This window comes from Syngnathus acus, chromosome 8 (genome assembly GCF_901709675.1).
Source record: "Syngnathus acus chromosome 8, fSynAcu1.2, whole genome shotgun sequence".
Taxonomy (NCBI): Eukaryota; Metazoa; Chordata; class Actinopteri; order Syngnathiformes; family Syngnathidae; genus Syngnathus; species Syngnathus acus.
In genome coordinates this window covers 863774-888917 of record NC_051093.1, presented here as the reverse complement: position 1 = coordinate 888917, position 25144 = coordinate 863774, and the positions used below count along the sequence as shown (strand labels likewise).

At 48.4% G+C, this 25144-nt stretch overlaps 3 protein-coding genes across 5 annotated transcripts; 1 reads left to right on the top strand and 2 right to left on the bottom strand.

Annotated features, from left to right (window-relative positions):
- Nucleotides 1–13533: 13533 nt before the first annotated feature.
- On the bottom strand, nucleotides 13534–16386 carry LOC119126122 (inward rectifier potassium channel 2-like). The gene is made up of 2 exons (XM_037257235.1): nucleotides 16271–16386; nucleotides 13534–15502 (listed from the first exon to the last, which is right to left on the bottom strand). The coding sequence occupies exon 2, from the start codon at nucleotides 15370–15372 to the stop codon at nucleotides 14065–14067; it is 1308 nt and encodes a 435-aa protein (XP_037113130.1). The 5' UTR covers nucleotides 15373–15502; nucleotides 16271–16386; the 3' UTR covers nucleotides 13534–14064.
- A 1075-nt stretch (nucleotides 16387–17461) lies between these two features.
- On the bottom strand, nucleotides 17462–19519 carry LOC119126131 (inward rectifier potassium channel 16-like). Its single transcript, XM_037257261.1, has one exon. It carries the CDS (start codon nucleotides 18719–18721, stop codon nucleotides 17549–17551), a length of 1173 nt encoding a protein of 390 aa, XP_037113156.1. The 5' UTR covers nucleotides 18722–19519; the 3' UTR covers nucleotides 17462–17548.
- A 1413-nt stretch (nucleotides 19520–20932) lies between these two features.
- On the top strand, nucleotides 20933–24303 carry LOC119126125 (5-hydroxytryptamine receptor 3A-like). 3 transcript variants are annotated; one of them, XM_037257246.1, is made up of 9 exons: nucleotides 20933–21454; nucleotides 21746–21885; nucleotides 21958–22139; nucleotides 22261–22430; nucleotides 22491–22606; nucleotides 22855–22932; nucleotides 23032–23065; nucleotides 23140–23289; nucleotides 23525–24303. In XM_037257246.1, exons 1-9 carry the CDS (start codon nucleotides 21391–21393, stop codon nucleotides 23773–23775), a joined length of 1185 nt encoding a protein of 394 aa, XP_037113141.1. In that variant the 5' UTR covers nucleotides 20933–21390; the 3' UTR covers nucleotides 23776–24303. The 3 variants fall into 3 exon arrangements, with proteins under 3 accessions (XP_037113141.1, XP_037113139.1, XP_037113140.1); XM_037257245.1 differs by having other exon boundaries at nucleotides 20936–21454; nucleotides 21958–22002; nucleotides 22086–22192; nucleotides 22855–23065; XM_037257244.1 differs by having other exon boundaries at nucleotides 20935–21454; nucleotides 22855–23065.
- The last annotated feature ends 841 nt before the right edge of the window (nucleotides 24304–25144 follow it).

Genomic DNA, 25144 nt, shown 5'->3' with positions numbered 1-25144 from the left:
TGTTGGATTTTTGGTCCACAATTTGGGAAGCGCGCTATCCGCGCCTCACGGCAAAAGCCATATCCGATCACCTGTTATCCAATTTACTCACCGCGTGCTCGTTTTATTTCTTCAGTTTTAGGAAAAGGCTAAGACACCGAAACAAAATTTAGACTTACACAGGTTGGTTGAGTTCAATCACAATTCTTGTTAGGAAAGCTCTGTTTTCAGGAAAGTACAATACAGCGCTGGGCCTTTCGTGCGACCATGCTCAAGAGCAGAAAGTCTCCATTCAGAAAAGCCAACGTTCAAGGTTCTTTGGTCAGCTTATATTCAGTTGCACATGCCAGTGTGGGCCGAGTTTGATGGGTGATGAGTCAGGGGGTGTGGCAAGTTCACAGGAGAGTTTGATTCCATGGGAGTGGGTGCTGGTTCGGTGAGAGCTGGTTCCGTGGGGGTGGGTGCTGATTATGGGTGATTCGGTGTGCGTGGGGGCTGTTGTTTTCCATCCCGTCTTTCGGCCTTGGCGATCACCTTTGGCCGGGTTCTTGGTTGTTTTCCTCCTGCCGCTCTTCCTCTGGCACCTCTCCCGGTTTTATCTCCAAGTGTCCTTCCTGTAAACCATTCTTGCACATACATCCACTTCGCCCACTGTCGCACACCGCCCATTCATCATTCTTTCAATTTTGTCATTTTGTACGGAATTATGTGAGCTTTTGGCTGTGACATCATCAATTTATTAATGTTCCCTGACTATGCAAAGTTTGTACTCACCACTTACCAATGTTCCCTCTAAGCTGCGCGCGTGCGCAATCGCGCACTGCCCGCACATTCTCAGCGCACAAGAAAATCTATCCAGCGCATAAACAACATCCCACATCCCCCCCCCCCCCGAAGTGAAGCGAACACGCAGCGTTTGACGTCCCATTACCACCCCCCAACCCCCCCCCCCCCCCGGCAAAGAGCGAGCCGCGGGTTGGCCACCTGATGTTGCTCACAGTAGTCCTCAGTATGCTCAGGGAGCTTGTGTGTATGCCCAGATACATGAAAAATTAGAGGGAACATTGCCACTTACCATGTTTTTGTTTGTTTGGTCTTTTCATACTCCATGTACTTGCTTACTTCATCATATTCTTAGTTTAATCATGCTTCCAACCATATATTTTCTTTGTTACGCAAAATATTTCCCTCTGTCCAGAACGTTCAGTCGTAATCGAAAACTGGCATCTAGCATTAGTCAAAACATAAGATATAATCAAGTACTGAACATTTTTAGACGACTTTGGCAGTGTCCGTGATTTAGAAAATCATCAGGCATGCATTAAACAGTTCCTTAAGGGTCATTAAGCTAATCAGGCAATATATCAAAAAACATTTGTTATTTCAAAGTGCTCAGAAATGTACACTACCGTTCAAAAGTTTGGGGTCACATTGAAATGTCCTTGTTTTTGAAGGAAAAGCACTGTACTTTTCAATGAAGATAACTTTAAACTAGTCTTAACTTTAAAGAAATACACTCTATACATTGCTAATGTGGTAAATGACTATTCTAGCTGCAAATGTCTGGTTTTTGGTGCAATATCTACATAGGTCTATAGAGGCCCATTTCCAGCAACTATCACTCCAGTGTTCTAATGGTACAATGTGTTTGCTCATTGGCTCAGAAGGCTAATTGATGATTAGAAAACCCTTGTGCAATCATGTTCACACATCTGAAAACAGTTTAGCTCTTTACAGAAGCTACAAAAATGACCTTCCTTTGAGCAGATTGAGTTTCTGGAGCATCACATTTGTGGGGTCAATTAAACGCTCAAAATGGCCAGAAAAAGAGAACTTTCATCTGAAACTCGACAGTCTATTCTTGTTCTTAGAAATGAAGGCTATTCCATGCGAGAAATTGCTAAGAAATGGAAGATTTCCTACAACGGTGTGTACTACTCCCTTCAGAGGACAGCACAAACCAGAGTAGAAAAAGAAGTGGGAGGCCGCGTTGCACAACTGAGCAAGAAGATAAGTACATTAGAGTCTCTAGTTTGAGAAACAGACGCCTCACAGGTCCCCAACTGGCATCTTCATTAAATAGTACCCGCAAAACACCAGTGTCAACATCTACAGTGAAGAGGCGGCTGCGGGATTCTGGGCTTCAGGGCAGAGTGGCAAAGAAAAAGCCATATCTGAGACTGGCCAATAAAAGAAAAAGATTAAGATTAAGAACACAGACATTGGACAGAGGAAGACTGGATAAAAGTGTTGTGGACGGATGAATCCAAGTTTGAGGTGTTTGGATCACAAAGAAGAATGTTTGTGAGACGCAGAACAACTGAAAAGATGCTGGAAGAATGCCTGACGCCATCTGTTAAGCATGGTGGAGGTAATGTGATGGTCTGGGGTTGCTTTGGTGCTGGTAAGGTGGGAGATTTGTATAGGGTAAAAGGGATTCTGAATAAGGAAGGCTATCAGTCCATTTTGCAACGCCATGCCATACCCAGTGGACAGCGCTTGATTGGAGCCAATTTCATCCTACAACAGGACAATGACCCAAAACACACCTCCAAATTGTGCAAGAACTATTTAGAGAAGAAGCAGGCAGCTGGTATTCTATCGGTAATGGAGTGGCCAGCGCAGTCACCAGATTTGAACCCCATTGAGCTGTTGTGGGAGCAGCTTGACCGTAGGGTACGCAAGAAGTGCCCATCCAACCAATCCAACTTGTGGGAGCTGCTTCTAGAAGCGTGGGGTGCAATTTCTCCAGATTACCTCAACAAATTAACAGCTAGAATGCCAAAGGTCTGCAATGCTGTAATTGCTGCAAATGGAGGATTCTTTGACGAAAGCAAAGTTTGATGTAAAAAAAATCTTATTTCAAATACAAATCATTATTTCTAACCTTGTCAATGTCTTGACTCTATTTTCTATTCATTTCACAACGTATGGTGGTGAATAAGTGTGACTTTTCATGGAAAACACAAAATTGTTTGGGTGACCCCAAACTTTTGAACGGTAGTGTATATCAGATCATAAAGTTATAAAAACCTTTGTCATTACCACCTGTCAAAAATGTCTATTTATGTCTTCTTTATTGATTTGGTGTGTAGGTATAATTATATGCTTAAAATGTTTCTTTTATTGATTTAATATGTGAATAAACTTGTCTGTTTATGTACTTTATTCAATGAGGTTTGAGCATATCTGTTTTTGTAGCTAGGCAGGACTTTTTGTATTTCGACCCCATTCCTTCACAACCTAGTTAAGAAATCATCAGAAAGATCACTATGACAATTGTGAACACACAGAAAGATAATAAATAAATGGAACATCGCTCAAATATTGGTGATACCGTTGAAAGTCTCACACCCTCCCCCACTTAAAAGATGTCATCTTGACCTAACACTCACATCAAGGTAAACAATTTACAGACCGAATAGCATGGAATAGACCGGTAAACCGGTTTGAAGCAATTTTTTTTTTTCCCACATACCCCAACCAATATACATTGCAGTTGTATATACTCCTGAAAAATTCAGTGTAAGCATTCAGCCACCCAACATTTGCAATAACCAATCATAAGACCTGCATCCACATGTGGCATTTGTCCATGTTCATGTTACAACAATGTTTTCCCGGTTCTTACATCTTCATAGTTGGCTATATTTGCCACCTTACGTCAATGAACGTCGAAATACATTGGTGGTTTAGTTCAAATAAACAGCCAACTATGATGTCACAAGTCATGTATACAAATATAAGCATTCTTCACCAAGGTCGCCAGAAACCCCTAACATCTAAACATTTAGTAGCTACTGTCCTCTCTGTGAAAGTCGGTTGACCCAGCGTATTGTAAGTCAAAATTTGTGGCTTCCGCCTTTCCCTTTTTGAGTACCACCTTCCCTGCTCTGCTGCTCTTGCATCTTCGGAATCTGACCCATCGGATATATTACCTGCATCTGCAGTGTACTCAACTTCCCTAACAGATGGAGAAGGGACTAGCTCGACCCGTTCCTCCTCAGCTTGTTCAGAACGCTCTTCCTGCACGGAAGCATCTCTCGCGATCTGTTTGACAAATTCTACTGTAGTGGGGTCCAGCAAACGCAAGCCATACAGCTCATGGACAGGCCATGTGGCAGCATCCAATAAGTCCTCATCTGGATCCACCTCACTTTCCACCTGCTGCATCGGTTGTGCCTTTGTTCTCCCATTTTCATCAAAGTGTCTTTTTTTTGTTTTTTCTCTTCCACCATCTTATTTTCCTGTGGAGTTAGTGGAAGAAAGTCACAGGGCAATAACAAATTCCTGTGTAAGATCCTTGTTCTGCCTGTGCCATTTTCTGGCTCCAACTCGAAAATTGGACTGTCCTCGCCCTTTAGGTGTTTGATGACGTAAATCTTGTCTTCCCCAATATGATTTTTCCCGGACCTCCCTTTTCAACGATATTTCTGACAAGAACACGGCTGGGCACCTGAAGTGGTGGACCATAGATTTTCCTGTCGTACTGTCTTTTACCTCTACCGGCTGACTTAACTGCATTCCTGGAGGCGATGTTGTAAGCCTCAATCATCCTGCTTCTCCATTTGCCGACATAATCTTGGTAGGAGCCTGGGCTTTCTTCCTGCTCAATGCCAAATAGAAGGTCCACCGGAAGCCTTGGTAATCTACCAAAAAGTAAGAAGAATGGTGAATAACCCATGGCCTCATTAGCAGTACAGTTGTAGGCATGTACTACTTTGGGAAGGTGTGTTTTCCAGTCCAATTTTTGCTCTTCGGTGAGTGAGAGGAGAGTCCTATTGAATGGTTCTGTTTGCCCATTCCCTTGAGGATGATATGGAATTGTGTGAGATCCCTTTACACCGGACAACTCCTTCAGGTGACTTAACAGCTTGTTTTCAAATTCTCTCCCTAAATCGTGGTGGAGCTTTTCTGGGAAACCAAATCTAAGGCAGAAGTCATTGAACAGTCTTTCTGCGACAGTCTTTGCTGATTTGTTAGTCGTTGCATATCCTGTGCAAAGCGTGTATAATGGTCCATGACCACTGGAATATACTCGCAACCACCCTTACATTGTTCCACATGGAGAAAATCAACTGACACTAGCTGAAAGGGGTGAGTGGTTACGATATTCTGCATCGGTGCACGCGCTTGCCTGTTTGGTTTTCTCTTCTTCAGACACTCGCATACATTCATGACAAAGTGTTCACTGTCTCTTTGCATTTTGGGCCAATAAAAACGGTCCCTTACCAACTTTAGTGCTCTCTCTGAGCCTAAATGGCCTATTTGTTTGTGCCCTTCATCCAATACAAGGGGGTGGTATATCGAAGGGAGAAGCAATTGTTTTTTTGTTACAGTTACCCTGAACAATGTCCCATTCATCCTGATCTTGAGCTTTTCCCACTCTCTGGCCAATGCCTTTACCTCTGCACTTTCAGCTTTCAGCTCATATGCTAACGGTCTCCTTTTTTGCTGCAAGTGACTATATATTTTACCTATTACAGCGTCCTGCCGCTGAGCAGCGCAAATCTCTTCTCTGGTCAATGGCTGAACAGTATGTAGCAGTCCCTCAGCTCCTGTTTGCTACTGAAGCACATCTAAGGAAATTGCACTGAACATCGGAGTTTGTTCAGCTTGCTGTGCCAATATGCCCTGTCGGGTGGCTGTTACAATATCCTGGCAGACAGACTGTGTACAATGACTCATATAGTCCTCAAAGTCAATGGCCATCCTCGATAACCCATCTGCATCTGCATTTGTTTTGCCAGGTCTGTATTTTATGGTAAAATTGGAATCTGCCAATTCTGCTACCCACCGCTGACCAGAGGCATTCAATTTGGCCGTTAACACATAGGTGAGCGAATTATTGCCTGTGTTGACCACAAAAGATGGTGCATGTAACAAGTAATCTCTAAAGTGCTCACAGATGGCCCACTTCAGTGCTAGAAACTCCAATTTACCCGCATGCATGTGGTAATTTTTCTCTGGTGGTGTTAAGGTTCTGGATCCATAGGCGATAACTCTTAATCTTCCATTGCTTCGCTGATAGAGCACAGCTCACCCTTGGTGATATGCTTTCCCTTGATCAAGCACTGTAAACCATGATACCCATCAAGGTATCAAGCATGTCTTGTATCCTGGGAATAGGGTGTCTGTCCGGTACTGACTAGCGATTAAGTTCGCGGTAGTCTACACAGAGTCTAAGCTCTTCCGATTTCTTTCTTACACACACTATTGGTGAAGAGTACGGTGACTTGGATTTCATGACCAGTTGACCCAGTTGATTAAGTCCTGCAGATAAGCTTTTACTTCCTGGTGTAGGGGTTTTGGAACACTAATGTATGTTTTCTGGACTGGGGTATGGTCATGAAGGGAAATATGCATGCGGAGAGTAGGAATGCTGCCAACATCATTTTCATCTCGAGCAAAGGCCTTGCACTATTCGCGGAGCATTTTCCTCACTACCTGTTGCTGCTCATTAGTTAGATGGTCTAGCATTAACGGAGGGTCCCAACTTTCACTCGCGTTACTGGGAGAAGATGATGAACTTTTGGAGTCTGCCTCATTTTCATCCATTTTTGGCTTGCTCACAGGCTGTCGGGCTGCTGGGTATATATCCTTGACCCCTTCAACATGTCCCAAATTAATACGTGGATACAGAGTGATATTATGCACCAGCTCAGTGGCCTAGTGGTAGAGTGTCCGCCCTGAGACTGGAAGGTTGTGGGTTCAAACCCCGGCCGGGTCATACCAAAGACTATAAAAATGGGACCCATTGCATCCCTGCTTGGCACTCAGCATTAAGGGTTGGAATTGGGGGGTTAGATCACCAACTGATTCCCGAGCGCGGCACCGCTGCTGCTCACTGCTCCCCTCTCCCCCAGGGGATGGATTAAAATCACACGGGGATGGGTTAAATGCAGAGGACAAATTTCACCACACCCAGGTGTGTGTGTGACGATCATTGGGACTTTAATCTTTAATCTTTAATTATGACTCGTGGTATTAGTGATGGGTACCGGGACCTCTCTTTGCCTTAAACAGTACTTCTTGTATAAACAATCCTTCAGGCAAACTCTGGTTGGACTCTGGGCAAAACAGCATAGCAATGTCTTCATCAACCTGTATATGCGTGCGACAGCGAACAGTGGTAGTTTCATTTGGACCTAAGACAATTTTACTTCTTCCTGTTTTTACATGAACCTCCTCGTTGACTGCGTGGTGTGCATGCAGCAAATGGATAACAGTCTTAGCGGAGACCATGTCCATGTCAAAAGCATCACTCACAATGTTAGCTGTACAGTCACTCGTTTGAGCCTTGTTTCACGTGCTCATTAATGACTTCCTCTATCACATTGAACCCTATGATAGGGCTCTGAGCCACATTGTGGTCGCTGGACACGAGGACAGGCACTAACAGGCCAGAACTTGAAGCTTCTGTGCTCGTTATTTTAAACTCAACAGGAACCCACCCAATAGCTTTTACTGTATATAATATGAGGTGCTCATACATTTATTTGGGTTGACAGTCATAATGGCCCTCCGAAAAAAGCTATGACTACAATGCGGCCCGCGAAGAAAATGAGTTTGACACCTCTGATTTAGAGGTTCTAGTCACAATAGTTCCTCGATCCCTCGAATTGTGGTATGAGGCAAGTGCTCCTTTCTCCATTTATCATTTATCACCGTAGCTTGTGCGCCTGTACCCCACAGGGCTGTAACTGGTACATTATCAAAAGTACACTTGACCATCCTACGTCTACCAATTAATTTGACAAATTTTCTCCCTTGCTTGTTTGGAAAAATATCAAGTTTACCCATGTGTGATGACCACCCTTTTTCTCGCTTCTCACTCAAATGGTGATCCACCCTTCTTACCGCGGTGCAGATGTGTTTGTGTTCCGGCCAGTGTTGAGTCTGACAGGCTTTGGAACAGTACGAGGCAGATGAGCAGCTTGCGCAGGTCTGGAGCAGCGTGTTACCTTGTTCCTCTCGTCGACAATGGTGGCAGTAGCGGGACTCCTGATGAGTTGGCTGGGTCACTGCTGGTCCCATGGCAGTGGCCCTTTGGCGTTTCCCTGAAGTAGACGTGAAGCTCGGCATCCTCTGGATATGTGACCCGCCTGGCCACACTTGAAGCAGTGGGTGCAATTTTCTCCCTCGCCGTTGTCCTGGCAGGTTCTGCAGCCTCTCCTTTGGGTGTTGTATGTTGGTTTCCTGGCGGGCTGGAACTTGCCGGCATTCAAGGAAGTAAGCACCATTTGTTTAATCTCTGCAACTTCCGTTTTTAATTCAGCTACCATGGCATGTACCATGGTGGAGCTGCAGCCATCTTGACTTTCCCCTTCGCTACTGCTGTGTCCTGGGATGAAGTTGTGTGCACTCCGCCCTGCCGTTCATCCGAAGTTTGCAGCTCATTAATTCCAGGTTGCTTGATGCCGCTCCTCCTTAGCTTGTTTAGCCGCTCGGCTTCAAGGTTAGCTGCCTCATTGAGCCTTTCAATCAGTCTTTCGTCTGTTACCTCCAAATTGTCAAGAAGTGGTTTCATCTGGAATTTAATGTTGTCATTCAGTAGTCCTGTGCCCACTGACCTAAAAAAAATCTTCTTGACCAGGTCTGCATTGTTAGTGTTCAGCTGGTTCTCCTTTGGATGCATATAGGAGCCGATCTTTAAGCTCAATGGCCCTGAATAGGAAGTCCTGGGGCGATTCTTTGGGCTCCTGGGAAAGGTTGATCAATTTTTGATACAAGTCGGATGTATCATCTTCTCTGTAATGTCCTCTTAGTATTATTTTTAACTGAGAAAGGGTTATATCAGTCTTCAGTTCAAGCATGTCTCTGAGTTTAAGCCCTGAGCAAATAGCTCTTATAACCGCTTCAATCACCTCTGATTCACTGTGGCCTTTAGGAAGTCCGAGTTCCATTTGATGGAGCAAGTTGATATAGGACAGCCTTTCGCGCTGCCCGCCTTCGCCTATTTGGCCACAGATGCAAAACTCCCTGCGAATAGTCACTTCCGATATTTTGGCAGGTGATGGGCTTTGGCTCACGGCTGGTGATGTGTCCACCATTTTAAGTTTCTCTTGCAATGCTTGTATCTCTACCCGCAGCTCCTCGTAGTTGCTCATCACATCAGTGGGGCGGGAAAAAGTGCTCCTCTCGCGAGCGTCACCTTCCCACACAGTGTCTTTAATAAACAGCAGCAATTCATCAATGAATTGGACTACTTCCACTGACTTGTGACTTTGTTCGACTTCATCGATTTTGTTTTCAATGAGTTTCATCAAGTCTCGCTGGCTCAATTTCTTGATGGCTTCTCGTCCTCTCCAGTATCGTCGACATTGGAGCCCTTTAGAAAGTTACATACCTCCACTAGTTGATCCCTTTCTAGCCTACACAGCGTGGTAGTAACTTGGTCTCTTAACTGTTCTTGTTCCATCCTCGGCACTCACGAGGTGATCCGTTTGTCAGGAAGATCCCGGTTCGTTGTTGGAGCGGGGGGGGATTCGTTGGTAGCCACGCGCTAACGTTAGCCGCTAACGGTGCTAACCACTCAGATCTGTCACTGATCTCGAACAAAAAAAAAACTTGCTCCTTGCTGGCTCGCCAAAATATGTTGCGGCTCCGAGTCACGAGTCACAACGAGGGGCAAGTTTTGTCTTTCAAGGGTGTTTTTATTCCTCTTCAACTTCTCTCACCAGCCAAACAGCCAAAATCACCTGGATCTGAACCCGCTCAAGACCGTGGAGATGACAGTGGACTTCAGGCGAGACCCTTCACCACTTTTACCCCTCACTATCCGCAGTAATACTATTCTCTCCACAGACACCTTCAAGTTCCTGGGAACCACAATCTCTCGGGACCTGAAATGGACCGGCCACATAGACTCTGTCCGGAAGAAGGCCCAGCAGAGGCTGTACTTCCTGAGACAGCTCAAGAAGTTCAACCTGCCGCGAGAGCTGCTGAAGACCTTCTACACTGCCATCATCGAGTCTGTCCTCTGCACCTCCATCACTGTCTGGTTTGGATCGGCCTCCAAATAAGACAAGCACAGACTGCAACGGACAATCAGGACTGCAGAAAAGATAATTGGAATCAACCTCCCATCTATCCAAGACTTGTCCAGGACCAGGAAACGTGCAAGGAACATCTCTACAGACCCTTCTCACCCAGGCTGCAGTCTGTTTGAACGACTCCCCTCCGGACGGCGTTATAGAGCTCTGTACGCCAAAACCAGCAGACACAGAGACAGCTTCTTCCCCCAGGCTGTTGCTCTGATGAACTCGCACCACTCTTAGAGTCTCAGAGTCATTACTGTGCAATAACATCCTGCTCTCCACACCTTTTTTGAATTGTCTACACTGTTTGTACTATGTGTCCTCTCTGCATCCATTGCAGCCTGGTCATCCTGGAAGAGGGACCCTCCCATCTGTGGTCTCTTCTCAAGGTTTCTCATTTCCCCTAGCTGGAGTTTTGAGTTTTTCCTTGCCCTCTTGGGAGTTTAAGATCAGGGGATGTTTGAGAATATTTGCCATTTTTCATATGTCCTGAGTGTTGTTAGTCACCTAAATGTTGAACAGAGGCTGTGATTTACCGAAGTCAAATTCCTTGTTTGGCACGCTCAAACATGGCGAATAAAAACTCTTGAATCTTGAATCTTGAATCTCTCATACAGGGCCGCCTTTTCCACATTCACGTACGTCCCTTTCCTCTTTTCGAACACACTAAATGATCACGGGCAGTCGGAGAAATCAACGTTAACAAAAAAAATACATCCAACCTAGTTAAGAAATCACCAGAAAGATCACTATGACAATTGTGAACACACAGAAAGATAATAAATAAATGGAACATCACTCCATTGGTGATCCCGTTGAGAGTCTCACATATGACGCGCGCACTTCTCTGCAAATTGTAATTCCTCAGGGTGGCGAGCAAGAATTCTCTAGCACGGGGCGTCTTTTTTTTTGCCTGAGAGAGCCTCCGCTCTTTGACAACAGTGACGACAAAAGAAAAGCACTCAGAGTGGAGCACGCCACGTTGAAGAAACTCAATGCCGGCCGCACTTGAGGCTGCAAGCAAAGACAACATCGGTTGTACTTTGGGAAAGGATGACTCGGAGGTGGCCTTACATAAGGTCGTTAGTCGTTGTCTTCACGAGGGTCGCGGGCGTGCCGGAGCCCATCCCAGCCGACTTGGGGCGGTAGGCGGGGGACACCCCGAAGCGGTCGCCAGCCGATCACTCCACGATCATAGTCGAGAACTCGGCAGCCATACGCCCGCCAATCCGATGAGTCACCGAGTTGCTTTGACAGAAATGGACGCTGGAGCCGTTTGGGATTAGGATTTTAGTCGGCTTTGTGTTTGGAGTTTTTGCTTGCTGTTGCTGTTAAGATCAAGCTTGGCTTTTGAACAAATGTTGTTGCCATTGTTTCAGGGTTCGACTTTGTTTTTGCTAGTGTTGCTTCTATAGAGTAGTGTTTCCCAACCACTGTGCCGCGGCACATTGGTGTGCCGTGAGAGATGTTCAGCTGTGCCATGGGAAATTGTCCAATATTATTTTCGGAGTGCATTGTAAACAGGATCGCCAAACCACTGGTCTGTTAGCGCAAGGCCTGGTCAGCCACTTGCTAATCGTGCACACGTGGCAAATCGGAGAATCTTGAGATTTCATGTTGTGTCGGTCTGATTATCAGTTTATGTGTGTGTTGCTGTGTGCTTTTGCTAAGAGTGAAGCAATGACGGCGGTGGTGCGTTTGTGGTCCGATGGAAATCAGAGCATGCAGTTCAACCGGAGAACCTGGATTGTTTATTTTTCACCAACATAAAATACACAGTCAAGTCGAGACACCTCGACTGTGATAGCCACTCAGCTGCTGTCAGAACAGCAGAGTGTCTTTAAAAGTGACTGTTCTTATTGTCGCAATATTTATAGAGCTAGTCTAAAACAGTAAACAAAGTCATGTTGATTCTTTTGGATTTTAATCACAATCACTTTCAGTAGAATAAACTATTGAAAGTGATTGTGATTAAAATCCAAAAGAGTCAACATGACTGTTTACTGTAAACAGTCACTTTTAAAGCTGTTCTGACAGCAGCTGAGTGGCTATCACAGTCGAGGTGTCTCGACTTGACTGTGTATTTTATGTTGGTGAAAAATGAACAATCCAGGTTCTCCAGTTGAACTGCATGCTCTGATTTTCATCGGACCATCGGATTTTTAAAAAACCGTCACTTTTATTTAAAAAAAGAAATACAATTTAAAGAATATTTAGTATTTATTATATTCAATTATTTGACTCTCCATACATATATAGGAATAGGACTTTACGTCTTTTAATTTTAATATAGATGCTGGTGTAACACTTAACAGATTTTTGTTGGTGGTGTGCCTCGAGATTTTTTCCAATGAGAAGGTGTGCCGTTAATGAAACAAAGGTTGACAAACACTGCTATAGAGCGCCGCTGTCATGGGGAGACTGATGACGATGGGACCCCACCGATTTCCACCGCGGCTGTCCTCCGCTCGTGGATCCGACCAGAGTGCAAAGGCCGCCTCCGTCGTCTCCGGCAGCACGACAACGAGGCGCACTTAAACATCTGCCTGCTAGCATCCGTAGTGGGGACAGGTGCGGAAATGGGCTCAGCCCCGATTCCCTCTGTGCTCCACAGGAGGGTTTGTAACTTTTGCTTTCGTCTCAGGCGGATTAACGTTACGGATCCTAAAGTCCGATCCCGAAGGCTGAAAAATAATCCCAAAAATCCCGGGCATTCGCTTCGTTCAGAGGGGATTCACTCAGCTTGGCTCGGCGGCATCGGATGATTAGGTCACGCCTGGCGCTGGCTCAATGTCACCGCTGATTGGATCCACTAATCTCCTTCAGTCTAAAATGTGACGGAGGCTTTCATGTGTCCGAGTCTGGCCAGCCGGTGTGCTGCTTGCTAATTTAACGAGTCGCGCGCACCATGAGCAGGCTTAGAACTTTATTCCATCACTGCGTATGAGGCGTAGCATGCTGGCGAAGTTTGACGGGATGAAGAAAAATTTAAATTTGTCCAAATTAGTCAGATGATTTTCAGTTAGGGCACCTCGCATTTGGTTCCTGCTCTATTCCGCAGGCCGGGTCGGGCCGGGCCTGTTTTGGGGCGAGCCGGTTGAAGCTCTGCGTCCATTCTGACCAGGCGCTGGCCACGCTCTGAAAGCTCAACGGAAAGTTTTGAACAGGTTAGCTTCAACTTATGTTCTCATCAAGCAGACGTGTGTTGAGAACTGGTCTTGGCACTCCCCCTATCAACCAAAGACTCGCCAAGACTTGGGCGGAGTGTACGTGTAAGGGAGTGCAGGGAGTATTTAGAGCGGAGCTGAGTGGCACTTTGATTGGCTAATGTGGAAAAAGCCCAGAGGCTCATGCATGTGTAGAACAAAATCAAATGCGCATCGATCAGGCCCTGTCTCCAAATTTGCATGCCCTGCGTGTGGCGTAATGCACATCCATTGATTGCATTCATCCATTGATTGCCTCTTACGCAATGGCGCATTGATCTGAGAAAACACTGCGGTCACTTTCAACGTGTTTTATTGCAAAGCCAAGGGACAAAACTGCTTTGGATGACCGTGGCGCAGAATGGATAAAGTGCGTGCTTTTTTCAGGCCAGGCGGCACTAAGAGGGAGGGAGAAAAGCGGAACACAAAGGGATGCTAGCGCCGTGAGTCTTTCAGTCAGTTGACGTGGCTTCAATCCAAACATGGGGGTTGGGCAGCCACCGATGACGAGGTGCAAAAGGGTGCCGTAGCCGAATGCTGTGGCCGCACGGTCGGTCGGCCTGGCGTGCCCTGGGCGGTTGGAGGAACTTTGGCCAAAGTTCTGCCGTGGCATTTTTGAAAGCATGACAAGCTTTGAAGAAACGCTCAACTGCTGGCGATGCACAACGATCGCCACTAGTTCCAATGTCGTTGCGTGGTGACAATGATGGCACAAAGGCGCTGCTAGAAAGCCACAGCGTGTGTTTGAAGGAAGACTCAACTTTGCGTTCTCGCCGCCACGCTTCGGAGACGGGAAACTTTGCAAGGATTGTCGGTTTCCGTCTCCAAACGGGGCGCTATTAGAGTTGCGATTCAGCTGTCAGAGGTCTCGACTCCAAAGAGCGCAGACTGCCCGGGTCGGTGTCTCGGCGTGAAGTGTTGTGGCATGTGGCGTTGTGGCGCGGAGCGTTGTGGCACGGAGCGTTGTGGCGCGAAGCGTTGCGGCGCGTGGCGCCGTCCTCCACCACCTCCATCTTTTCCAGAGCCACCTCGTTCTCATAGCAAAAGGAGTGGGCAGGGCCAGAGGCGCGGCATGTCTTCTCAGCGAGCTCTTTGGCGCTGCACTGCGGCGTTCCGGACACCTCGTAGGTTTTGTCAAAGCGCGAGTAGTCCACCTTGTAGCGGTCGCGGTCTTGGAAGAGCACCGGTTCGAAGCGGTGGCCCCAGCGGATTTCGCTGGCCACGTAGGAGCTGCGGCACTGTGTGGTCATGGCCGTGGCCTCCACCATGCCCTCCAAGATGACCACAATCTCAAACTGGGATGTCTCCAGCTCCTGCTTGCTCATCTCGTAGAAGGGGCTGTCCTCATCGATCTGGTGAACGATGGTGATGGGGGACACGAGGAAGATTCTGTCCACGCCACTGTCGAAGCCCACGTCCACGTCGGCCTGGTCCAGCGGGATGAACTCGCCCTCAGCCGTTGTGCGTGACTTGAGTAGCTGCGCCCTGACATGAGCCTCCACCAGGTGGCTTTTCCTCAGGTTGCCCACGCGCCACATGAGGCACAGCTTGCCGTCCCTCATGGCCACAGCGGCGTGGTGGCTGAACACCAGTGTCTGGTTGCGTTTTTTGGGTTTGGCCATCTTGGCCATGACGGCGCCGATGACAAAGGCGTCCACCAGGCATCCCACAATGCTTTGCAGGACCACCGTTAATACGGCCGCCGGGCAGTCCTCCGTCACGTAGCGGTAGCCGTAGCCGATGGTGGTCTGTGTCTCCACGGAGAACAAGAAGGCGGCCGTGAAGCTGTCCACGTTGGACACGCATGTATGCGTCTCAGCCTCCAGGTCGCCATGTGAGAGTGCTAGCAACCAGAAGACCAGGCCGAAGAGCAACCACGAGAGCAGGAAGGAAAGGCAGAAGATGAGCAGCATCCAACGCCAGCGAATGTCCACGCAGGTGGTGAAGATGTCCGCCAGGTAGCGCCGGCCCTGCTCGCTCATGTTGACAAAGTGCACATTGCAGTGGCCGTCCTTGCGTACAAAGCGGCTCTGCCGCCGGCGCACGCCTTTGTCACCGTAGCCGTTGGGCGCCGCGCCATCGGCCGGCCTGGCGCCGTCCTCCTCCTCGGACACCATGCTATAGCGGTGGCTTCGCACGCTCCCCATCCTCTCTGCCCGCCTCTGCTGTGGAAAACAGTCCCAGTGTTGGCCGGAGAAACGCTGCCGGACGATGGCGGCAGAGAACCCCGATGAAGGCGGCTCACTCCTCCGCTCGAGTCCTCATCGGCGGAGCGGGCTGTGGAAAGAAGAGCGAGGCTGAAGCGCACTTTGAAAGTTATTGGCAGGAGCCAAAGGTGCTTGCAGGTGTGTTATCACCTCCGACCTAAATAATGCAGCGCCAACTCGGGCTGCAAGACGGCAGCGGCACTTGTGCTGGAGGAAAACGCAGTTGCGGTGCCTTTTTCCATGCATGGGGTGCGCTGGTATTCGGAGAGTTGATCCTTTGCGCTTTGCAAGCCTAATTTTTTTTTTAGAACTCAGCAAGATTTTGAACAAGTCTAAAAGAATCAAAGCTGTCTGTGACTCCAAAATGTGTTGTTATTGTCAAGCAGCTTCTATTTTCACATTCAAGCCATACGTGTCTGCTTGTAAGAAATGAGATGCAATTGAATGGATGCATGTGACTTTCTTTCTGAGCAAAATCCCTTTTTGGTGCTCGTGACCTATTTTGTCGCTGAGTGACCAAACCCGCAAAAGCTTCAATGCTCAGAAGTTGAGGCTGCTACATGGAAACTGCTTACATAAAAGCGGCACTTTCTTGATGGAGGGGGGGGGGGGGGGGGTCCACAAATTAATAGGGATAGGTTGTAGCGCTCATGAAAACATAACGTTTAAATAATTAAAAACCTTTCCCCCTTAGCAGTTTACCCCTTTTACACAGTTGCTCTTCTAAGATGAACAAATAGATGGCATGCATGACTCATGTTTTTTTCAGTGATGATATCAGTATTAGCGGTACTAATTTGATTAAAAACTCCTTGGGATACATTCTTCTTGTGCTCACCTGTTGGCCCTTGTAGAGCAAAAGTGCTGTTTCCTGATCTGTTTGTGTCCAATAAATGCAACACACGCGATCTTGTTTGGTTTGGTTCTGGCTGGCTGCTCCGCTATTCTTATTTTCGCCCTCGCTGAGGCTGCTGCCCGCTGCACCAAATTGTGCCATAACCGTCGAGACGGAGAGGATCTTTTGTGCTTCTCTCAAAGATCCAAGCTGATTAAAAGGGACACGCGGCGGCGCGCGCGCACGCCCGAGTGCGCACGACCTCCACTGCTGGCCAATAGGACCTTGGAGCGACTTTTTTATGCTCAGCTAACCAAAGCATGATGCTTGCTTCTTAGAGCCATCAAAATGTTCAGGGTGCTTAAGTGCCAGAATAAAGTGACTGGCTATTTATGAGACTTGATCCGAATGTCTTGCTTAATTGCCATTGCACTGCTTACATGTTTTCTTTTACCTTTGACGCTTGTTGCTAGTAGTATTCATATTATATTTATCATATTAGCAGTGTGATATTTCAGCATATCTTATCAAAAATGTATATTTGTCACGGTAATATTAGCTTTTTGTTTCATCTTTCTTATAAACGTACGGAAGATGAATGAATAAATTGAGAGGTTTGACAATGACTGCATTTAAAAATAATGACCACTGTAAAAAAAAAACACTACAACTAGAAAAACGCTTTTTGTGGCCACAAGGTGGCAGTGTTTGTGTCACGGGCAGGAATGGAGCAGGGCGACAAAAAGCTGCTTGGACCAGGGTTTATTGAGGGAAAGGGGTGTTGGAGATGAGGATGAGGGGAACAAACTAACATAACGGCAGAGTGACAGGGGGAACCGACAGACGAACAGACCAACTCGCAGAGGAACAGAAACTAACAGCCACAGAACTTACAGAGAGTGACAAAGACAGACAGAGAGACCAACAGAATAGAACTATCCAACAGGCGAGTCACACGCAGACAGGACTTAAATACACGACAGGTAACAAGAGGCAGGTGACGGTGATTACATTGATTATGGGTAGACACAGGAGGGGAGGGGCAAGTGCACATAGACGCGAACAGAAACCATGACAACTTAGACACAAAATAGAACGACCAGAGACGAGTTGTGACAGTTTGAGCTGCCGCAGAGCTTTCCATTGACTTGTTCTTTAAACTGGTGTTGTGAGTGGACATGAACATGAAAAGCGTCCCATTTAAAGACTTTATTTTGAACATCCAAAAGCCGTCAAAGCATAAATAAATCCGACATCTGAGCATCTCCGAAGCTCCGTAGACTACAAACGGGTTTGCCAGATGACCTCCTCCATGCAGCAGCGGCCTCTCTTGCCCCGTAGCGAGCGCAAGAGGCCAGGTGGAGCCCTTCCCCGGTCGTACTGCTCGGCGCTCAGCATCGGGGTGGCCACCCACGCCGTCTGGTGAAACAGCGCATAGTCCGCCTTGTAGTGCTTCTTGCCCACTTTAAGCACCTCACGGAAGCGTTGCGCCCAGCGGATATCGGCAGGCGTGTAGGAAGTGCGCGTCTGGTGGAGCGTGCCGGTGGAGTCGCCCATGTAGGTGAAGGACACCAGCAGCTCAAAATCCTCCTCCGGAAGCCCCTCTGGGCCAATGTGGTAGAGCGGGCTGCCCGCTTGGAGCTTGTGCACGAGAAGGACTGGCGTGGCGAGGATGAGCTCCCGCTCCTGGATGTCCACATCCTGGTACGACACCAGCACGGGTCCCCGTGGTTGCTTGGAGTGGCGTACGAGCTGCGCCCTGGCCACACCCTCCAGGATGTGATTCCCTCTGAAGTCTCCGAGCCGCCACGACAGACACAGGACGCCGTCCCGCCGGTTGACCACGGCCACTCTGCTGAAGCCCACCGTCTGACCCCTTTTGCGCGCCGACGCCATTTTTGCCACAACAATACCGATGACGATGGTGTCCAGGAGGCAGCTGGTGACGTCCTGAATGGTCACGGCCGCCACGGCCACCCCACAGTTTTCTGTCACGCCCCTGAAGCCGTAACCGATGGTGGCCTGGGTCTCCATTGAGAAGAGAAACGCTGACGTGAAGTCATAGACGTTGAGCACGCAGGGGCCACGGCCGCCGTCGCCATGCACATACGCCATGAGCCAGTAGCAAAGCCCGAAGAACAGCCAAGAAACGATGTAGGACAGCGAGAAGAGCAGGAGCATCACCCGCCAGCGTATCTCTACCAGCGTGGTGAAAAGATCCAGCAGGTACGGGCTCCAGTCTCCGGGCACCTTGCGGAAGGCCACGGGGAACCCGCCATCCTTGCGCATGAAGCGAAGCCGCTGGCCCTCGGCGCCAACGACGTGAACGCTGGCCAAGCAAGTGTCGCCAGGCGCCTCCTCGCGCCTCTCGGTGCTCATGGCGACCGGGTCGGGCGCCCTGTCAAGGCCCAAATGTAAAGTTAAGGATCGAGTGAAGGCTACTGCAGCCTCCATTTGGGTCTGTCAATGGCCGCACAATTGCTGTCGGCCGCTCGCAGATCACACGGAGAAAACTCGCCCGCTGCAAAAGCAGCGCATCGTCGGGTTGACGAGCGGCACCGCTTTGAAAAGCCAATGCGCTCCGATGGCCAGTTTGGTCAAAGTCTCGTAATCGTCCGATGCGCTCCCAAATGAAGGGAGTGGACTACCACCACCCTAGGAGCAAAATGTGCGCAAAATGAATGGGTCAGTGCTTCTGATACCGCACCACCTTCTGTGTTCAGGGAAGCAACCGTGCCTCTGGCGGGACTCAACAACTGACCTTGAAGAACAATGACGACATTTCTCACCAGTTGATTATTGACGAGAACTTAGTCGACTGGCTTTCCAAAGCAACTGCAGCTCAGAATGCCGACGTTTTGTTCAAGATGGATGAACGCCAAGAACATTCTCAAAAGGCGCTGCAGATTGCATGCATTGTTTTGGGGATCGGCACCTCGCTCGTGGGCGCCGAAGAGTGGCCTTGCAAAGAAAGACAAACCAAACTGACAGCGACTTTTCATCTTTTTTTTTCTTTGCGCATGACAATTATTATCCCAAAACCTGAACTGCGCCCCCTGCATATCGCTGCTCACAATTCACCAAAGTTGGGACATTTTGATCGCTTTCCCGGACTCTATCAAACGCTGCCATCTGGACAGCTGCTCGGATAAAAGCCGAGTCAGAGCGCCATGTGCCGAGAGCGGGGTCATTGGTCGAGGGCATTTATTTATGTCTTTATTTTCATGGTCTGATTGTGTCGTCCGGGAACATGTTGCTGATAAGACCACATTTACGACTAGCAGCTCTACTTTTACACCTTCAGTGTTGACATTGCGCACCCAAACACACGTTGAGCCGTGCAAATGGAATTAAACTTAAGCAAATGAAATGGAATTTTCTGATTGCCACGCGAGGATCCCCAAAATAGTGGTGACAGCAACGATGCTATTAGAATCGTGAATAGCCACCATTAATTAAATTGCACAAAAACTTCTTTGTGCTTCATCTCAATGGCCATTGTGGCGCCTCCTCTGATATGTGTCCCCCCCCCAGGGCAAATGACGGAGACGGTCATACGGTAATATGAGCTGTCGGATATTTTGGATCGGCGCCACTATGTTCAAATTTGCTTTTCAGTTCAACCCACCGCACTACATTCAATCTTGAACCGGATTTTCTACAAACGACGATGGTGACAATCGAAGCTCTTGCTACTTGCCGGTCAACGTTGCGTTGAGCAAGCGCATGGATGATAATAAAAGGCATTCAAAGTAGGAGAATAAGATTCAAGTCATTCCAAGAAAAGGAGCAAATTGAGCAGAGCGAGCAAGCACTTTTCGATTGTCAACCATGTGAATGGTGTCCCGGTGCCATTTTGCTGCTCTCGGCCGTTGGTGGAAATTCGCCTCGTTATGATTTCAAGAAGGACAAACTCGCTCAGTGATTCTGGTTTGGTCCGCGTTTGAATGAGAAGCGACTTACTGGCTTGCGGTGTCAGCTGATGGTTCCCCGGTGTCTGAAAAGCACGACAACTGGGGCCTCAGTACTCGAGTCCGCTTCGACCTTCCTGATATCAAGGCAGCCACCACGTCCCTCTGAAGACAAACTGTAAGAATTTAGGGCCTGTGGAGCAATTTAGACAAAAAAACCCACAAATAGTCTGTCCTGTTCTTGTTTGCGTCCAGGTGTCGAAGTCCGAGTTGTATTGTATTGCTGTATTGAGTCTTCTGGGGCCCGCCGCCGCCGATGGGCCGATTATTAATGGGTGATTTAGCGGCTCTTTTCCCTCCAAGCATTTCCTGATTGGTTCGACAGAAAGTTAACCTTTGCTCCGCGATAGGTGCAGGTGGGTGGGGGAGAATAAAAATGATCATTCCGTGTTGGAGCATATGCTTGCTATTTCAGGTGCGAGGATGTGCAAAGACAGATAAGAAGCATTCCTGAGCGATAACCTTTTTCATAGTACCTAACAATTGACTTGCAGAAAGTCATGTAAACAGGTGCAATCAGAAGAAGAAATCGCAAAGTAACATGCTAACAAAAGAGCTTCATTTGGATCTGGCTAACAAGAAAGTAGTAATGTATGTCATTGAAGTACTGTTTTTAAGTACATCCCTACTCGGAGACTTGAATGAATGTTGGGGAGGAGCCAAAAGTAGCCTGGACTGTTCGCCGGATGTTACAGAGAGGCTTTGCCTCATGTGCGTGTCGATTTTCCTCGTTTGGGAGCGTAAAACGAGACCGTCAATGCAAATGTCAACGGGAAAAGCGCTTTATTTACACATGACGGTTCAGCGAGCCGGTTTGTCAAAGTCAACGCAAGTAGAATGACACGCAAGCGCCGAATGACAGGTCTAAGAATTGACCGCAAAGTCTTTGTCGGGCCTTCGTGACTGGAGGACCAGGCTTCGTCGGGCATTGTGCGGCAGAAAGACAAACAGCAGCTGGCGCAATGAGGGCGGCAGTTGTTTGAACAGTGGAATGGCGCAAGTGCAGTGGCGCCTATTGTGCGCGCGCGCCTATTGTGGCTGCCACCGCCGCGCTTCGGTGTCAGCCACCGCTCGCCTATTTAAGAGTCTGGAACGCCAGAAGACGACCAATGGGTCGGACGTGGCAAGCGCTTGATTGTGACTCGGCTCGCCATGCAAGCGCAAGACGGCCGCGCTCTGTGGAGGGCGGCGCTTCTATGGACGCTTCTCTGCGGAGGTAAGCGGCGCAAGCTGCGTTTTGAAGCTGCGAGGGCGGAGCTGCTTTGGCGTCAGAACACAATGAATTCAACACAAAGGTCAGGAGATTCAAGTTGGGCTCACGGTCGGAAAAGAGAGGAGACGTGTCCTGATTTCCTCCGCTGGAATATATAGCTCGAATAGTGGGTGAGAGCGGAAAGGTTTAAAATGTATTTGCCTGAAGATGGAGCAGCCGCCACGCCACGCTCGGCAGCAGATGCGCTCGTTTCTGAGCTGCGTCAAAGTGGCGCTTTGCTCTGTGCTTCTCCAGGAGGCGCCAGTGATAACTGCACCAGCCGCCGATGTCTGGCCAACGATCTGGTCAACAGAAAACTAATAACTCAGCCACAGAGTGAAGATTGCTCTGAGTACATCTACGTGTCATCCATCGAGTATCAGACCATCAAAGTTGTGAGCGCCTCGTGCGGACGCGCACGCAAGTTGTCTTCTCCATGCCTTTGAGTGTCTGCCTTTCCCTTCCAGGACACAAAGAACCTCCGTCTCGGCTGCCGTTTACAGGCGACAATTGTAAGCAACGAGACGCGTGGTTCTAAATGGAGTGACGACGAGCCAATAGTCAGGTCGGCCGTTAACACGGATCGCACCCGCAGGAATGGACAGATTACGATTTGTACTGGGACCCGTCCGTTTACCCCTATGAGGAGGTGATTCTGCCCGTCAGCAAAGTCTGGACGCCCGACATATTTGTGACCAATGGGTGAGGAGAGCCGTTGCGACGCCGGGACTTTGCTACGTGCCGCTCGCTCTCTCTCTCTCCATCTTCAGCATATCGTCAAGCACGCAGAACAGGTTCCGCGACCTGATTGTGTTCAGCAACGGCACCCTGCGCCACCGTGTGGTGATGGCGGCTGAGGTCAACTGCGAGTTCAACCTCTTCAACTACCCTTTTGCTGAGGACGGATGTCCCGTGGTCATCCAGACCTGGTCTTCCCAAGGTAGGCCACGCACGTCGCCGGAGCCGTTTCGTGCTTGACGTCAGGCTGCCCTGCACCCAGGATGCGGCACCTTCATGGAGATCGGCGAGGTGGAGGTGTATGATGGCAGCCACGGCGACTGGGAAACCTTGGGCGCTTACCTGGAATCGCCATCCGATGAACAATTCTATATCTTGGTAGGTCGGCGCGCAAATGGCTCGTAAGTGAAATTTGGCCCTAAATGTCAATTTAGCTTCCGTATTCTCGTAAGCCACCATAGCGCCATGCGCGGCGCTTCAATATTTGAATGTGAACAAAAAGCTACACTCAAAATGGCGAACCCAAAAGGAGGAAATCGGAAGGTGAGTGCCAAATAGAATGGAGCGGCACTCTGTGAGCATTTGTTGGGACTCTGCATCCACGTTTGGCCTCCGACTGCGTCCAGGTGATCTTGAAGCTCCGGCAGCAGAATCCCTTCATCACGCTAATGCTTCCTAGCATTCTGCTCATCCTGGCCGACATGGTGAGCTTCGCCCTGCCGCTGGACTGCGGCGAGCGCAATTCCTTCAAGGTCACGCTGGTGCTCAGCTTCACTATGTTCCTGCTCATCCTCAACGACCAGCTGCCCGGTGACAGCGAGTGCACTCCCGTCATAAGTTGGTCTCCGAGTCGCCGATGTGCCGATCTTCGATACGCCTGCGTGGCCCACCGTGCAGCTTTGCGCTTGCAGAGAACCACTTTTGCGTGTGCCTGGTCTTGCTGGTGGTGAGCATGCTGGTGTCCATGGTCCTGACACGGGTGGCCAAGGACGGAGGCCTCATCTTCTGCTGCTCCTCCGGAAGAGCCAAAGCTGGTGACGGGCAGAGGAGGGCTGACCAGGGTGAGTCAGTGAGTTTGGGGCGTCACATATTGACCTCACCACTGCATACTTTGTGAGCCTCTTTGGAGACTTTCTAAAAGGAGCCACTTTAATTGGTGTGTGCCTGATTTAATCGTTGAACAAACATGACAAGTGTGGAGGCCCGAGCTTTCAGCCATATGCATTTTCTCTCAGCCATATCGTGATCATCACTATCTCACGATCCTAAGTAGGTGAGTTACTTCTTGCTATTTAGATGACAAAGCGGACGTGAGTGTCATCCGGCTGGACAACTCAGAGGAACAGCAGATGCACAGAAGGTTGATGGACTTCCTGGATGCCATCAAAGCCAAGGAAGCGGAGTGCGAGCGCAACAAGGCGCTCGCAGACAGGATTGACAAAACCTTTTTCTGGTTCTATTTCATTCTGGGCACGCTGTACTTTTGCGCTATGATTGTGGTGATGGTGAAATACAAATGCGAAGTGGACCACTTGGATTTCTGGTAAAAGCCAGTGGTGCCAAGTAACTGAGCACGAGTTCACTATGTCGATCGACTTTTCGGGTGTCTGTACTTGAGACGTTTTGACTACTTACAGTTCAAATCTGTGCTTTCTTCTCCTGATTTTATCAATGCGAAGTCGCTTCCGTTTGTCAACATCTGCCGACGTGGCGGTAGATAGAGAGACCGTCGTAAAACACACGACAGCTGGAATGCAAATTCATTGACAAATTTGGAGAAGCTAAATCTTTGGCTGACTGAACTGTTGCGGAAACGGAATCGGTGCTTCGACTCTTTCCTGCCTTTATTTCACACAAGTATCTAAACTTGCACTTCAGAACAGAGCGTGAGCACTTTTGCCACCTCATCATGAGTACCTATTGAGCTAACCTCAAATGCATGAAGACTTTGATAGACCTGATACACTACAACTATAACCTCACTGCACATTTTATTCCTTTGTGAAAAGTATTGATATCTCCAGACTGAAACAAAAGTGAGAAAAATAAACGTTCTGGGACATTTCTGCAGGTTAGTTTGGGTTTGTTTTGTTTTCCTGAGCTACACACGGATGTGAAAATTATAAACCCTTCTACGCACGCGTACCTCCCGTCATCGTTGAAAGACAACTACGGCAACACATTTGAGACAGAATACAATATAAGCTTAAAGCGTTAAAAGACGACTTACCATTTACCGCGTGTAAAAGCTTATTTTACTATTAAGAGTCGGCTTCTCTCGAATGCCACTTTCTCAGATGCTATAGAGTAAAGGTTACGACGATGGTCGGCAATTTTGCCCATGTCGAATTTCCCACTGCACGTTTAAGCCCGTTGTTGTCGTGCTACCACACGCCCACGTGATACATGAAAGTCTTTACATCCACATTTGTTCAGAACAAATACAAAAAGGGTCCGTGCTCTCAAACGACACTGCATCGCTCCATTACCTGTTATTTGTACCGCTTGTCCCCACGGGGGTCGCGGGACTGCATGTTATGCAGAACACCGTAATACCAATACTATCAATCGGACGCTCAGGCGGTTTAAAGCCAGCATTCCGAGCAGTACTTGTACGCGAATCGAGCAGCATTTCGCTTGCGCACTACGAACTACAACTCAACTCCGCCCAACCGCGACGTTGGCATAAATCAAACGAGCGGACACCAGCGTCGGCTACACAACCTGCAGTTGTATCAGGTAGTGATATGAATCCAGTTCTTTTCGGTGAACTGAATCTTTAGAATCAATTCAATCAAAAGATTCGTTCAAACGAATCGTTAAACGAATCGTCCCCGTTCCCCCCACACACACACTGATCCGTTTTTTTTTTGTTTTTTTTTACACAACATCCCGTGGAAACAACCCATACACATC